The 15,562-nt window shown below is 58.6% G+C and overlaps 1 protein-coding gene across 2 annotated transcripts; it reads right to left on the minus strand.

Annotated features, from left to right (window-relative positions):
- Positions 1-1,498: 1,498 nt before the first annotated feature.
- Positions 1,499-10,888, minus strand: SH2D2A (SH2 domain containing 2A). Of its 2 annotated transcripts, none has more exons than XM_039251280.1 (9): positions 10,770-10,888; positions 10,122-10,282; positions 9,221-9,405; positions 8,263-8,352; positions 7,962-8,130; positions 4,809-4,976; positions 4,290-4,595; positions 2,412-2,583; positions 1,499-1,941 (listed from the first exon to the last, which is right to left on the minus strand). In XM_039251280.1, the coding sequence occupies exons 1-8, from the start codon at positions 10,801-10,803 to the stop codon at positions 2,416-2,418; spliced, it is 1,281 nt and encodes a 426-aa protein (XP_039107211.1). In that variant the 5' UTR covers positions 10,804-10,888; the 3' UTR covers positions 1,499-1,941; positions 2,412-2,415. The 2 variants fall into 2 exon arrangements, with proteins under 2 accessions (XP_039107211.1, XP_039107210.1); XM_039251279.1 differs by having other exon boundaries at positions 4,290-4,628.
- Between the last annotated feature and the right edge of the window lie 4,674 nt (positions 10,889-15,562).

Consider the following 15,562-nt stretch of genomic DNA (forward strand, 5'->3'; position numbering starts at 1 on the left):
CCCTGATGTAAGGGGAGCGCTGGATCAGGACCGCAAGAGGTGGGCCTGACGGCCCCCAGCCCCGTCACCTCCCCTCGCTAGACCTCACTTTCCTGGTGGGTTGAACAACCAAAAACCAGCCACAAAGGGTCTGCGTGTCCCGGAGCCCCCGCAGCCCTGCTTCGCTGAGGCCTCCCCCTACACGGTCTCAGCCCTGCGTGCAGGCAGGGAGGCTTTCTCTCCATTTCAAAGGACCGAGGGGGCCGGCGGCCAGCACAGGACCCTGGGTTCTCCCAGGCCACCTGCGCGGGCGCTGCAGGCGGAGTGCCCGCCCGCCCCTCCTGCTTTGTTCCCTCAGAGAAGGCGCCCGGGGGGGCACCAGGCATTTCTGCCCCCGCCCCCGCCGAGCCCATCACACCCCCAGATGTGGACATGCAGACTCCACTTCCAGCTCCTGCTGTCCAGTGGGCCTCCCTCGTTCTGCGGCAAAGCTGTCTGCTCGCTCCCCTCTCCCCCTCTCTCCCCCTGCTCAGGAGAGGCGCAGACAGAAGGGAGTGGAGCCCTGACCCTGTTGACTCAGCAACCGAAGCTCTCCTTAAGCTGATTAGCACTGGCTGCAAAGGGGGAGAATTCACTAGTCACCGGAGCTGGTGCCCGTGCCAGGCTGGGGGGGGGGGGGAGGTGGCGCAGCCGCGGCAGGCAGTGCCCAGGTCTCGGGAGCACCGCTTCAGGGAGGAGTCTGGGGGTTCTGGGCCTCGGGCAGGTGCGGGGCTCCCTTGGCTGGAGGAGGGACCCCGACGGGCACTGTGGTGACTAAACTCACGTAGGAATGAGAGGGTAAGAACTGGGCACACAGGTGGGACCCCGGAGGCCCCAGAGCCCCCCAAGTGGCTTCTGGAGGGCAGGCACAGTCCCGCCTCAGAGGCCCCCAGTCCGGAGAGAAGAATGAGAGATGTGGAGCCTCGCAGGGGCAGAGGCAAGTCCCCAAGTGGGTCTGGGTGGAGAGGGTGGCAGGGGGAAGCCTCACAGGAGGGCGGGGGACAGGATGGGTCCTGACTAAGCCCAAGAGGCTGGAAAGACACAGGCATCCTCAGAGCCACTGCAGGCCCCCGTCCTCCTAAGGGGCTCACACACGCAGGCCACGAGCACACCCTCCCCTCCCCAGTCCTGTGCTTGGCAGGGGGGCTGGGGAAGGGGGTACAGGGCCTGCCCCTCAACTGCTCTCTCCACTGCCCCCCTTTCTCTCCCAGCACTCCCCCTCCCCAGGTGACGCAGCCTCCCCTCTGCCCCCAGCTACCTGCCTGGCTGGCTCTGCCAAGAACAAACACTCGGTGGTCCCTTCCCCGGGAGATGCCCTGCCCCCAGCTTCGCGACCCTTGCCCGGGTGTCTCTCACCCCCCAGACCCACTCTCCCCACTGCAGCAGCTCTTAAACTGCCTGCCCTCCACAGGAGAACAGAGAAGGAGCCAGAGACAGACAGAAGGAGCTGGTGCAGTACTTGGATCCCTGTGGGGAGAGGTGGTTGGCGATGATTTATTAGCCAGACAAGAATCAACAAACAAGTTCCAACATCTGTTCTCGCCAAACCATTTCTCAGACAACAGCAGCATTGGACCAGGGCCCAGACCTCAAAGGCCCAGCGGGCCGAGGAAATCAGACTCTGGGAGGAAAAGCCAGGCGGCGGGAGGCAGAGGGGCCGCCCTCGCCTGCTTCCGCAGAGGACCACCGATCACTGAGCCACTGGATTCTCAGGGACTCGGGAAGGAACTAGTGGGTGTGTCCCTGAAAGAAAGCGACTCCACACTTGCTCCTGTGAACTCCAGGCTCCTTTGTGGGGGCCCAGACCTATCCAGGGAACAGGGTGAAGCTGCGATGTGGGGGAGGGGCCGGCACCCAGGGCCCCATGCAGTGGAATTCTGGGAAGTAGCTGGATTTCCCATCCGAGGAGATCTCTGGCATTTCCTGTGGAAGACAGTTAGTGCATGTAGGGTAAGAAACAGTGCAAAACGGGGTAACTAGGAAGCCTGGGTTCTATGGCCTTGGCCAAGTTACTATCCCTCTCTGGCTCTGTCTCCTCATGGGCACAGCGAGGAGCTTGGCCTGGATCTGAAAGGGCAAAGGAGACACTGCTCCTCCTGCCTCCCTGCCCACAGCAGACATCACTAATCAATCATGGTGCCCTTTTCTGCTGAGTGCAGATCTGACCTTAGCATCCTTCCCAACGTGGTGCCCTCGGCAGCCACGACCAATGGATTGCAGTTGGCATGCAAGATGACACCGGTGTGCCATCTTTGCGATAGATGATGGCTGAGGCCCCTTCTAGGTCTGATTGCCCACGGTGTGTTCTGTGCACACTGCCTGAGAAGGGCGCCCGGGCGTGCAAAGTTCTCTGGCCCTGGTGTCCCAGGTTGTCCCCCCCAGCTCAGACTCACCAGGCTACCGAGGAGGCCCCAGGGAGAGCCACGCCTTTCCTCTGTCCTCTGTCCTCTGTCTAGAAAGCTTGTGGGGGAGGGTGTGCCCCCAGCAGGGCAGGGACTGGTGGGGCATGGAAGGGCCTTGCCCGGTCACAGGGTTGTCAGAATGCAGCTGCTGGCCAGCCAGGTTCTGCCGAGAGAAGGGTAATCCCAGGTCACACCCTCACCTGCCGCCTCTGAGGGTAACCTGCAGCCTCAGGAGCCATCGTCTGGTCGGCACAGATGTCGGCCTGCGGACAGGAGGCTCTAACCCCCTCTCATTCCTTCAGCAACCATTTCCTGAGCACCTGCTCTGTGCCGGGCACTGTGCTGGGTGCTGAGGACACAGCCGGGTGAGTCCCAGCCCCTGCCCCCAGGGAGCTCGCGGGGGCAGAAGGGAGACTGTCCCAGGTGATGAGTGGCAGGCATGTGGAGAGCATGGTGGATGTCTCTGTGGTGCAGTCAGGAAGTCCGAGGAGGGAGTCCCCTGCCTCATGGACTGGTTTAGAAAGACCGTTCTGGCTTCCTTGGGGCAGAGTGGATCAGGAGCGGCAAGGGCTGGTGGTTAGACCCGTTAAGAAGCTCCTGGAAAGGGCGCCTGGGTGGCTCAGTCGGTTAAGCGTCTGACTTCGGCTCGGGTCACGATCGCACGGTTCGTGGGTTCGAGCCCCGTGTTGGGCTCTGTGCTGACTGCTAGCTCAGAGCCTGGAGCCTGTTTCAGATTCTGTATCTCCCTCTCTCTCTGACCCTGCCCTGCTCACGCTGTCTCTCTCTCTCTCTCTCTCTCTCTTTCTCAGAAATAAATAAAACATTAAAATGAAAACAAAGCCAGGTCTCTTAATGTAAATCCTGGTTTGTTTAAAAAAAAAAAGAAAAAAAAAAAAGCTCCTGGAAGATCGTGATGGGGGGGATGGGCTGAAACTGGGGAAAGGGACCCAGCAGGAATCCTTGCTTATGAGGAGTAGTGGTGGGGAGGGGGTGTCTGGGGAGCCCTGGGGTCATGGCCTGGATAGTCAGGTGGCCCTGGACAGTCATAGGTCCGATGGGAAGTATAGGAGGGCCAGTCTGGGGAGAAGGGTGAGAGCCGGTCGCTGTGTTGAGTTCAGGAGGCCGTGAGGCTCTTGGGGGCCGAGCGGGAGACGGGAGGGCACTCTGCATTAAGATGGTGGGGTCTGGGTCATCTGTGGCTCCGCAGCAGGGGGGTGGTGCTGGGGGTACAGGCTCAAGGGCTGAGGCAGGCCCGGGGCACCAGTGGGGAGGGTGGGGAGGAGCCCGTGGAGGGGGCAGAGGCTCAGGGAGAGGGTAGGAGTGGCGGGAGGTTTAACACCGCCCTGGACTGAGACCCTGAGAGAAGATAGGGAGGTGGGGGGTGGAGGAGGGAGAGGGGAGTGTGTGGAGGAGAGCCGTCTGAGATGACCCCAGGGACTCAGAACCGCACCAGGGACTCAGCACCGCAGGGCTGAGGAGGCTGAGGGGAGGGAGACAGAGCCGGAGAGGCCCAAGTCCCAACCAGGATGAGAGGATGACTGGAGCCAAGATTCGCTGCACAGGGCGGGGGACACGCGGGAGGCACTGGATGAGAAAGGCAGGGACCAAAATGCAGGTTCCAGGGCGGGGAGGGCTGAGTGGGGCCTGGCCCCTATTTCCTCCGAGAAGTGGAGGGGTTGACAAAGGGGAAGCCCGGCGACCCCAGCTGGCCTGGAAAAGGCCACTGGTGCCCAAGCCTCTGCCTTTTCCATGTCACCTCTGACCTCTGACGTTCACCGGCCTCCACCCGAACACCTATGCCACCCTCCTCAGTCTGGTTTTCGGGACGCCCTCCCCCCTGCGGCCCGCCTTCTCCAGGCACCCCTTTACCTGGCTTTGGGGTACAGGCCTGGAGCGGCACTTGCGCAGGGCCGGGTGCCCGAGGGCGCAGGGGGGGCCCCCAGCCTCCGGCGGCAGCTGAACCTCCACCTCCGCATAGACGTTGCTGGGGGCCTCCCCGGGGCTCCCCCTGCCCATGGCGTAGAAGGCGATGGGTTCATCAGGCTCGTTGTAGATGGGGTTGGAGGGCTTGGGGGGCGGGGCCGGGCGGGGCCTCGAAGCCGGGTTTGTGTAGACTTCAGGGGGCAGCTGAGGCTTGGCGGGCACGGGAGGCTTGGGCCTGGGCGGCTGCGGAGACTGGGAGAGAAGGCCAGGCCGCGGTGCGGCGAGCTGGGGGAGAGGGGGCGTTAGAGCAACCCAGGCGGGGCAGAGGCTGAGGCCCGAGTCCCAGCCTGGCCCCGCCCACACGCGGCCCCGCCCACACGCGGCCCCGCCCACACGCGGCCCCGCCCACAGCCCTCCCTTCCCTTGCCCCACCCCCTTTCCCGCTGAGCCCCTCCAGCCCCATACCTCCTTCGGCTCCGCGGCACCGTCCTGCGTGGGGCCTGCGTTTGGCAACTTTTTGAGGATCGGGCTATATTGAGGGTGGGTTTTTTTCCCGGACTCTGACATTTCAAGGCTTTTGTTTCCGGAGTCTGACGTTTCAAGCGTTAGGGAAAGTCCTGCAGGCTCAGGAGTCTGCCGGGAAAGAAGATCTCAGGGACTTGGTGCCCGAGGGATGGCGGGTTGGTGGGTGGGCGGGTGCTAGTGGAAGATGGGGGGGCACAGAAACATGGGCTGGTTGGGTTCCCTGGGTGAGGAACAGAGAATAGAGACGGCAAGGGGCCCAACTGGGGGAAAGTAGCTCTGATCACAGGCTATTATCCGGTTCTGACCTTACCTCTGCCTGGACCCCAGGCCGGTGGCCATTTGTGCCTGTGGTTGTAAAGATGCAACAGGGCTTTACAAGTCTTTAGCCTGAAAATTCTCAGCGCGGGGACAGATGCCCAAAACTGCCTGCCTGGGTTTGTTGCTGGGGGTGCCAGAGGAGTACTCTATGGAGGTTTAAGCTACGTATTTGAGGGGCAGAGAGACTGCCTCCAGGGGATGAGCCTTACCGCCAGAACGTTCCCTCCCATGGTGGCTGTGCTTTAGCTCAGCAATTTAGCCCTGGCTTTATAAGAGCCCTGGGCTCTCCTCATGCCCACGGCTTTGAGACACTCAGGCCACAGAGCGTGTCTTGTGCTTCTGCGAACCACCGCGTGCGTGTTCAAGAAATCCACATGGGAATTCCCTCTCCCGCCCGGTCCCCCTTCTCTCTCTGGATTCCCTCCATGACTAAACAGCGACACCCCCAACCTGCTGCTGAGACAGCATCTTAGGACGCTGAGAAACTGTGTGCAGGCCACCAGGGGGCTCCTTCTGATTAAATCCCGCAGTCAGCGCAGGGACCGCCCTCACAGCTCTTCCCTGAGACATTCTCTCTCCCTGGCCTCCAGCGCACCACAGGCCCCTGGTTTCTCCCTCCTCCCTCCAGCTTATCCTTCTCAATTTTCTTTGCCAGTGTCCCCTATTTCTGCAAGCTCTAAGTGCTGGAGAGTTGGTACTCCTTTCTTTTCCACCTATGCTCATTCCCTGGTGAGATTTCCGCCTTCCTGAAGGCTTTATTTATTTACTTAGTATTTAAAAACGTTTATTTACTGATTTTGAGTGACAGAGTGCGCAAGCACGCAAGTGCGAGTGGGGGAAGGGCGGACAGAGAGAGAGAGAGAGAGAGAGAGAGAGAGAATCTCCACCCTGTCATCATGGAGCCTGACTCAGGCTTAATCTCAGGAACCCCATGAGATCATGACCTGAGCCAGAATCAGGAGTTGGACGCCTCACCACTGAGACAACCAGGCACCCCTTGAAGGCTTTCAGTCCCTCTATATGCTGATGAATCCCAGGTGTTAACTCCAGCCTAGACCTCTATCCCAAACTCCAGACCCACATATTTCAACGGCCTACTTGACATTCCCACTTTTTAAAAAAGTAAACTCTGTGTCCAACATGGGGCTCGAACTCATGACCCCGAGACCAACAGTCACAAGCTCCACTGACTGGTCTGGCCAGGCGCCCCTCCACATCCCGATTTGGATATAGATCAGGCATCTCAAACTGTGCAGGTGGCACTGGGCTCCTGATCTGCCCCGCCCCTTGGGGTTTGCCCCTCCTGCCGCCTCCCTGACCTCAGTCTCACACTCCCCATCCAGTCCTGCAAAAACTGTCAATTCCACCTTCAGAACACACCCTGCATTCCACCTCCTCGCCCTTCCGCCTCTTACCCCCTCGTCCAGACTACCATCAGCTCACCTGAAGGAGTGTAGTGGCCTCCGTCTGGTCCCCCGTCCCCCCCCAATCGTGCCAGGTCATGTCACTTCTCAGGTTGTAACTGTCCGGTGCCACTTCACCTCACTCAGAATAAAATCTGAAATCCACGTAAGAGTCTGTGGGTCCCTCTTCCTTCACTCTCGGTCTCACCGCCTACCTGTCCGTCCACGCTACCTCCCTGGCTGTTCTCACTCTTCCTCACACACATCAGGCATCCTCCTGCCTCAGGGCCTTTGCATCTGCTGTTACTTCTGCCTAGAATGTTGTCCCTGTAGTTGTCTGCATGGCTTTTCCCCTACTTCCTCCAAGTCCCATTCAAAAGTCCCCTCACCAGAGTAGCCTCCCTGACGTCCCTACATCAAATAGCCCCAACCCTGTTACTCCCTGTCTTTTATTTACTGAAAAAATTTTTAATGTTTTTTTTTTTTTTTTTTTCTTGAGAGAGAGACAGACAGAGCGTGAGCAGGGGAGGGGCAGAGAGAGAGGGAGACACAGAACTCAGAGCAGGCTCTGGGCTCCAGGCTGTCAGCACAAAGCCCATGGAGGGGCTCAAACTCACAAAGTGTGAGATCATGACCCGAGGTGAAGTTGGATACTCAACTGACTGAGCCCTAGGCGCCCCCTGATTTTTTTTAATGTTTATTTTTGAGGGGGAGGAGGGGCAGAGAGAGAAGGAGACACAGAATCCCAAGCAGGTTCCAGGCTCTGAGCTGTCAGCACAGAGCCCGATATGGGCCGCAAACCGCGAGATCATGACCTGAGCCCAAGTTGGACTTAACCAGGCGAGCCCCCCAGGCGACCCAGCTCCCTGTCTTCTTAGCAGCGTTTACCTTACGGACATGTTATGGATGAGCTGCTTCTCTGTCCCAGGTGACCCCTGTCTCCTCGCTAGACTCGAAGCCCCAGAAGGCAGGGCCGTTTGGATCCCTTAGTTTCTGCTGGATTTGGGGTGCCGGCCGGCGGCCTGGCCCACGGTGGTCCTCAGAACTGCCTGAACCCCTCAGGAAGCTCCCCCTCAGGTGAGCCCAGGAGCGCCCCCCCCCCCACTCTGCATGGCCCCTCTCATCACACCCGACTGCTGTCATGTTTCTGTCGTGGTGGCTGCTAAGTGAGCCTTGTGGGTTTGAGGCCCTTCCCTGCCGACCTGGTTCTATTCTCAGGGTCGGTCAGCACCCGCGCAAGCCGGAAGCTCCGCAAATAGCTCTTCCTGAACACCGAACCCGGTGTGGCCTTCTCCCAGGGGTTCCGGGGGACACGGGTGGGTCAGAGGAGGCGGCCCCTGCAGCCTGGGTCCCTGCGCCAGCGGCCGCGTACCTGGCGGGCCAGGGGCTCGCTGAGCGTCTCCCCGTAGGGGCTGAGCGGACACGCGCTGTAGTGTCGTAGCAGGTCCTGCAGCCGCGCGTGGGCGCTGTCCTCGCCCAGCACCACGTGGCGCCCGTCCCCGCGCTGCGCCAGCAGGAAGTGGCGGCAGCGAGTCCGGCTCCTGGCGGTGCGGGTGAGGTCAGAGCCGCCCCGGGCCGGCCGCCTGCCCCCGCCCCCCGCCCCGCCCCCCGGGGAGGTGGGGGAGGCCCGAAGCTCCGCCTCCGGGGCACGAGCCGCGGACCCTGCCCGTCACCTGTAAGTCAGCACAAAGGTCACCGCGCTCTCGCTGAACCGCACCAAGTAGCACCCCTCGGGCTTGGGCTCCAGCAGCCTCTCGGCCTCCCTGCGGGAGATGGAGAAGGCACCCGTCAGCCTGTTTCCGGCTCTCAAGGACGACCCCAACCCCAGCCAAGCGGGCTGAAGTGGCCGGAGAAGGGTGGGGTGGGGGGCAGAGAGGGCAGGGACTGGAGAAAGCTGGGGTGGGGATGGGGGTGGGGGGAAGGAAGGGTCCCACCCAGGAGAACTCCCAGCCCTGCATCCTCCCCAGGCCTAATCCTGGAGGGCAGCCTGGAAGCGTTCTGGTGCAGTGGTAACAGACTTGTAGATTTCAGTGTTTTTTTTTTTTTTGTAACATTTGTTTATTTTTGACGTTTATTTATTTTTGAGAGAGAGACAATGAGAGACAGAGAGGGAGCGCCCGCTAGAGAGGGGAGGGGCAGAGAGAGGGAGACACAGGATCCCAAGCAGCTCCAGGCTCAGAGCTGTGAGCACGGAGCCGGACGTGGGGCTGGAACTTATGAGCTGTGAGGTCATAACATGAGCCGAAGTCAGACAGTTAAGGACTGAGTCACCCAGGCGCCCCCAGACTTGCAGATTTCAGGAGTCACGGGCTGAACCAGAGGAGGGAACCAAAAGATGCAGGAGAGGGGAAGCTGAGGAACACAGGAGGGAGGGGCTGGGCGGGCAGAGGGAAGGAAGAGCAGAGGCTGGAGAGGCAGAGACCCTGGGAGACAGTTGGGGGGGGGGAGGGGAGGGCGTGAGGACCAGAGGCTTAGGCACAGAGCCGGTGGGCTGCAACCCCTCCAGTGACCTCACCCAGGACAGACGCCCCAGAGAACGGCCTGGGAGCTCCCAGGACTCATCGATGGACCTAGAGGGCCCATCTTCTCTGACCGCCCAGGGCTGTTTCCTCCGGTGACTTGGTGACTCACCTCCGGGTGATGAAGCCGTGGAACCAGGGGGGGGCCGCCCCGTGCTGCAGGAGCCAGTGGGCCTGGGTCTTCCGGAACCACGCCCGGGTCTCGGCCTGCAGGGACAGGCCGCCTTCCCCAGGCACCTCTTCGGCCTCCTCAGCCTCCTCTGGGCAGGAGGCAGGCCCTGGGGGTTGATCACATGCCTGGAACGGGGAGAGTTCGCGGAGGGGGGAAGTAGCCATGATTAGTGGGCTTTCTCCTGATTCCAAAACAGCCGCCACCTTCTCCTCCTCATCCCTGCTCTCCGTCCCCGTTGCCTATCTGGGGCTATAATCGCCCAGAAAGCGCTTCTCAAGGCCCAGCTTAATGCCCTTCCTCAGCTCCCCCTGCTTCGGTTCCAGAGCCTTTCCTTCCACTTTCGTCCAGTAGCAGTGAGCCGGGGGACTGTGTTTACATGGGTGTGAGGCCTTCCAGAAGGCCAGAGTCATTGCCTGGCCGGTGGGATGGAGGGAGAAGGTGCTACTGGCCAGCCCGGAGGGTGGGATGCGGGAGGCTCGCTCTCCTGCATGATGGGCTGGGCTGGGGCGGCGGGAGGATTCCTAATGTCCGGGTGGGTGAGAGGGACCGAGACAGAGGTGCCCGGGGCAGACGAAGGCCACGGACAGAGATGCGGATGCCCGTTTCCGGGACTTGGTTCCCTGTACCCTGGTCACCTGTGGGCTCAGGCCAAGCTTCCCGGGGACAGAGGACCGGCAAGTGGACAATATAGCGATGAAGGAAGTACTCTCCACCTCCTTGCCCTCCCGCCCTCCGTGCCCCGTGGGCGGCCCCGGATCATCGCCGCTTTCTCCCTGTTGGCCTGTGTTCACCTGCGGGTCCTCACCGATGGGAGGATGGGAGCCTGTGAGGACCCACTCACCGCGGCTTGGGCAGCGGGGACCCTGGGGCTGGGCTGGGCCTCTGCAGCCTTCGGGGCCTGGAGCCGGGGCCCCTGAGGCAAGCTCAGGCCCTGGCAGCTTCTGCGGGGCAATTCCACGGGCAGGAAGGTGCTGAAGGTAGTGGTGGGGGCTTCGCGGCTTCCTGTTAGCACAAAGAGGGAGCTGGGTTTCTCAGCGAGGCCCAGGCTCCGCGGTGATCTGGGGGACAGGGACAGTTGTGGGAGCAGAAATGCAGGCGGGACTGCAGGGGGCCTCTGAGGTGGAGGAGGGTAAGGAGCCAAGGAGGTGCCCGCTGGCCAGGGAGACAGGGCTGGGCAGCCAGGTGGCCTCCCCGATGGCCCGGAAGTGCCACAGTGCTGGGCGGGGGTGGCGTGTGTCCTCAGGGCAGACCTCTCTTTATGGCCCAGAACCGTCTGCCTCCTGGCCCTGGTTCCCCCCTCCACCGCTCCTCCCCAAGAAGCCCTCCCTGGAGGCTGCCACCCATGTCCCCCCGCTGAGAGGACTGAGCCCCAGAGAAAGAGAGGGGGTCGTGGCGCCTTGCCAGCCAGCCCGGCAGGTTCTGGCCTGGGGACAGCTGGGGTGAGGGGGTCTCGTGTCCCTCCCCCCACAGTGTCTGACCTTGCACTTACCTTGGGGGCTTATCTGGGCTAGGGGGAGCTCCATGGGTGCGGCCTGAGAAGGGAGCCCCTGCAGCGCGGGGCGTGTGTGTGCCCTCCGAAGATGTGCACACTCAGCAGCTCGTCTCTGTCACCTCGGCCCCCGAGGGCAGGAAATGTCGCCTTACCCACAGCCCTAGCCCTGGCAGAGGACCCACGTCATGGAAAGCCGTAAGACACTTGTCCCTCCCCCGGAAGCCAGGCAGCCGAAGGTGGTGGTGTGGTGGTGGGTATTTGTGTCATTCTGGGTCTGGGTGTTGGGAAGTCCTTACTGCCGTCTGACCTTGATACCTCCTGTTTCTTCCTCCACCCCCTCACTCCAGACTGGGACTCCCTTTTCTCTCTCTCTCCCTCTCTGTCTCGCTCTCAGCTTCTGTCATGAGCAGTAGCAATGGGGATGTCAGCCTCAGAAGGATAAGCCCTAATAGGGGGCCTGGGCTTTGGGCTCCTCGGAGATTCGCTCTCAGGATCTTGCTTTTAGAGCATGTGAGGAGTGGAGGGAGGCAGGGCTGCAGCAGGAAGGGAGCCGGGCAGACTTCTGGAAGGGCTCTCTGAGGTCGTGTGGGGTCTGTGAGACAAGATGGGGAGGGGAGGCGGCCCGGTGTCACGTTCCAGCAGATAACGAAGCTGGGTTAGGGCCAAACCAGGCGATCCTGGAGGAAGGAGGGGGAACTTCCTCTACGATGCAGGGCGTGATCGGTGGCAACATTACGACCGTCGTCACACCGACGCTGGTGTCTTAAACTCACACTGTGCTCACCCCTCCTGCCACACCGGATGACCCATCCCATTTCCCTCTCATTAGATGCTCACAAACCTAAGGGACGGGGAACATTATCCCCATTTTTCAGAAGGGCAAACTGAAACTCAGAGACGTTAAGTGCCGCGGCCTGATGTTTCAGAAGTTGGGGTCAGAAAGTAGATCTTCTAACTTAAGCCAAGAGTCCATTTAAGCCAAGAGTCCATGACAAAGTGTCAGGCGCTGTTTCTGGGGCCAGGAACCCAGAGGAAAAAAGGATCTTGCCCCCAGATGTCGGGTGGGGCAGGCAGGCCTGTCACCAGAGTCCTGGTGGCCACAGAGTGGCGCGGGCAGGCGCACCCGGCTGGCCTGGTGGGCAGGCGTGCACGGAGCATGTCGGAAGAGGAGGTTGAGCTGAGTCGTGGAGGACGAGTCGGGGGAAGATGAGCAGAGGTGTTTCTAGAAGAGGGACGAGTGGGTGCAAACGCGTGTAAGAAGGAAACGGCCGAGGTGTGGGGGTGGCGGGGGGGGAAGGCATGGCTGGAGCGGGGGGCGGTGGCTGACGGGCCTCAGCACGGTTCGTGCTGCTGGATTATTCGTCTGGGCTGCCATAGTGAAATACCACAGTCTGGGGGGCATAAACGACAGACATTTATTTTCTCACAGTTCTGGAGTCTGGAATTCCAAGGTCAAGGTGCCAGCAGGGTTGATTTCTGGTGAGAGCTCTCTTCCTGGCTTGCAGATGTCTGCTTTCTTGCTGTGTCCTCACTTGGCTTTTCCTCTGTGCTTGTGCAGGGGTGGGGCTGGGGAGTATCTCAGCTGTCTCCTCCTCTTCTGATAAGGACATTGGTCCAATCAAATCAGGTCCCCACTCTTAGGACCCCGTTTAACCTTAATTACTTCTTTAAAGGCCCTCTCTCTCAATACAGTAACACTGGGGGGTTAGGGCTTCAACATATGAATATTGATGGGACATGATTTAGTCCACACGCCAAATGTCAACGCCTGTCCTCTCCCCTCCAGAAGCTTGCATCCTAAGGTAGGTAGGTCCACAGAAGAGATTTGGCGATTCACAGCGTACACTTCCTCCAGGACCTCAGGGGAGAGACCTGTCCTCTGGGGGGACGAGGGTGGAGGCTAAGTTTGCGAGGCGTCCGGGTTGGGCCATGATGAGAAGTCACGTGATCAGAGGTGAATGACCGTATGACCCAAAGCAATCTATAGATTCGGTGCGGTCCCTATCAAATTTCCAGTGGCACTTTTCACAGAAATAGAACAAACAATTCTAAAATCTGTATGCAATCACCGAAGACACAGAACACAGTGTGGAGAAAGAACCAAGCTGTGGACGTCACGCTTCCTGATTGTGAAGTACATCACAAAGCTATAGTAGTCAAAACAGTACGGCGTTGGTGAAACAACACACAGGTCCACGGAACAGAGTAGAGGGCCCAGAAATAAATCCAGGCACAAATGGTCAATTAATTTATGACAAAGGAGCCAAGAACATACCAATGGGGGAAGGGAGGCCTCTTCAATAAATGGTGCTGGGAAAGCTGGACAGCCACATACGAAAGAATGGAACTCACTTTACACCACAAACAAAAAGTAACTCACAATGGATTAAAGACCGGAGATTAAAGGAGATTAAAGGGATCCAAAACCATAAAACTCCTAGAAGAAAGCAGAGGTCATAATCTCCTTGATATCAGTCTTGGTGGTGATTTTATGGATTTCACACCAAAAACAGAGGCAACAACAGGAAACATAAAGAAATGGGACTACATCAGGCTAAAAAAGCTTCTGCACAACCAGAAACCACCAATACAATAAAAAGGCAACCTACTGAATGGGAGAAAATATTTGCAAATCATATATCTGGCAAGGGATTACTGTCTAAAATATATAAAGAACTCATGAAACCCAAACAATCTGATTAAAACATGAGCAGAGGATCTAGACAGACATTTTCCCAAAGGAGACAAACAGTTGGCCAACAGGCACACAGAAAGGCGCTCAATACCGCTAACCATCAGGGAAATGCAAATCCCAGGCAACAGAGCGACGTCACCTCACACCTGTCAGAATCGAGAAATAACAAGTGTTGGCGAGGAGTGGAGAACTGGGAGCCCCCGTGCGCTGTTGGCAGGGATGTAAGTTGGTGCAGCCTCTATGGAAGGTTCTCAAGAGATTAAAACTAGAGCTACCATATGATCCAACAGTCCAGCTTCTGGGCATTTATCCAAAGGAAAGACCACCCTGACCTGAGCAGACACCTGTACCGCTACATTCACCATAGCATCACTTACAATAGTCAGGACACGGACGCGACCTAAATGTCCGTGGGTGGGTGACTGGGTAAACAAGATGTGGCATGTATGTGCAATGGAATAGTATGCAGCCATGAAAAGAAGGGAATCTTACTATTTGTAACAACATGGGTGGACTTGGAGGGCATTACGGGGAGTGAAGTAAACCAGAGAAAGACACATACTCTGTGATCTCACTTTTGTGTGGAATCTAAACAAAAACAAAACAAACCTCCAACTGACAGACAGAGAGGACAGGTGGGTGGCTGGCAGAGTTGGTGGTTGGGCAAAACAGATCAAGGGGGTCAAAAGGTACAAACTCCCAATTATAAAATAAATAAGTCATGAGGCTCTAATGTACATTGTGGTGACTATAGTTAATAACACTGTATCATAGGGCTGCCTGGGTGGCTCAGGTCATGATCTCGTGGTTTGCGGGTTCGAGCCCCCACACAGGGCTCTGTGCTGACAGCTCAGAGCCTGGAGCCAGCTTAGGATTCTGTGTCTCCCTTTCTCTCGGCCCCTCCCCCGCTCTCAAAAATAAAAACATTTTTAAAAAGTTCTCATCCCTAGAAAAAGAAATTTGTAACTATGTGTGGGGACAGATGTTAAGTAACTTTTTGTGGGGACCACTTGGCAGTAGACACAAATATCAACATTACATTGTATACCTGCCGGTAATATAACTGTAATCTATCAATATATCTGGATAAGAAAAGAAGCCCTGGGTAGAGGGGGTGCCCTGGGCACAGGGGCAGTCTGGGCAAAGCCCAGCTCGTGTTGAGAGCGTACTGGGTCGGACCTCTTTACCGTGTCCATGTCCCCTCCTCCTCAGGCTGAATTTGCTGCTCAGGTGACTTGCATGACAGCAAAGGGGAGAGCTGGCTGGGGCGGCCGGAGGAACGCGGAAGCAGCTGCAGCCCCTATGCCTGGAGTGGCTGTGTGTCCAGATGATGCCCGGGTTAGAGCAGGCAGCGCCTGGAGCAGATTGAGAGGGATCCAGGGGTCCTGGGAGTCTGGAGAGGCTGCAGGGAAGGTTCTCGGTGACCCGCGAGTCAGGTTTCAGACCGCTTGGTGGTGATGGTGAAGGGAACCCGGCGGGCCCGAGGAGGCTCCCTCTGGCTGTCCTGGGGGACCTGACGAGCTGAGGACATCAAAGGCACCAGGACATCTGAGGATCAAGCAGAGAGACGTCTTGTAGATTCCGGGGGCGGGACCTGGAGGTCTGAGGTTTTCACTTTCTCTCCTCTAGCGCGCTCAGGAGTGTAGACCGTGGCCGGCAGGCCCGCAGACTTCCTGGTACAGCCCTGGGGCCGAGGTCCTCACATGTGGTCTGAACATCAGCCACCACCCCTGCTAGAGGAGGCAGGTGAATCTGCAGATGTCTTGTGGCAGGCATCGTGCTTTGGGGCGTACTTGTGCAGTGGGCTTCCCACTTCCCAGATGAGTGCCACTGAGGCTAGAAGTAAGTTACCAATCACTCGCTGGAGCAAACGAGTATGTTTAGTTAGGATTCAGTTTGAGTCTAACTCCAAAGGTGGGGTTTCCTCTCTGCACTCTCTGCCCTTAGCTGCATTTTTTTTAAGTTGATTTATTTTGAGAGAGAGATAGAAAGGGGGGGAAAGAGGGAGAGAGAGCAAGAGCAGAGGAGGGATAGAGAGAGAGAGAATCCCAAGCAGGTTCCTCACTGTCAGCACAGAGCCCGATGTGGGGCTCGA

The sequence above is a fragment of the Hyaena hyaena genome, unplaced genomic scaffold (assembly GCF_003009895.1).
Source record: "Hyaena hyaena isolate Hyena2069 unplaced genomic scaffold, ASM300989v1 scaffold_385, whole genome shotgun sequence".
Lineage (NCBI taxonomy): Eukaryota > Metazoa > Chordata > Mammalia > Carnivora > Hyaenidae > Hyaena > Hyaena hyaena.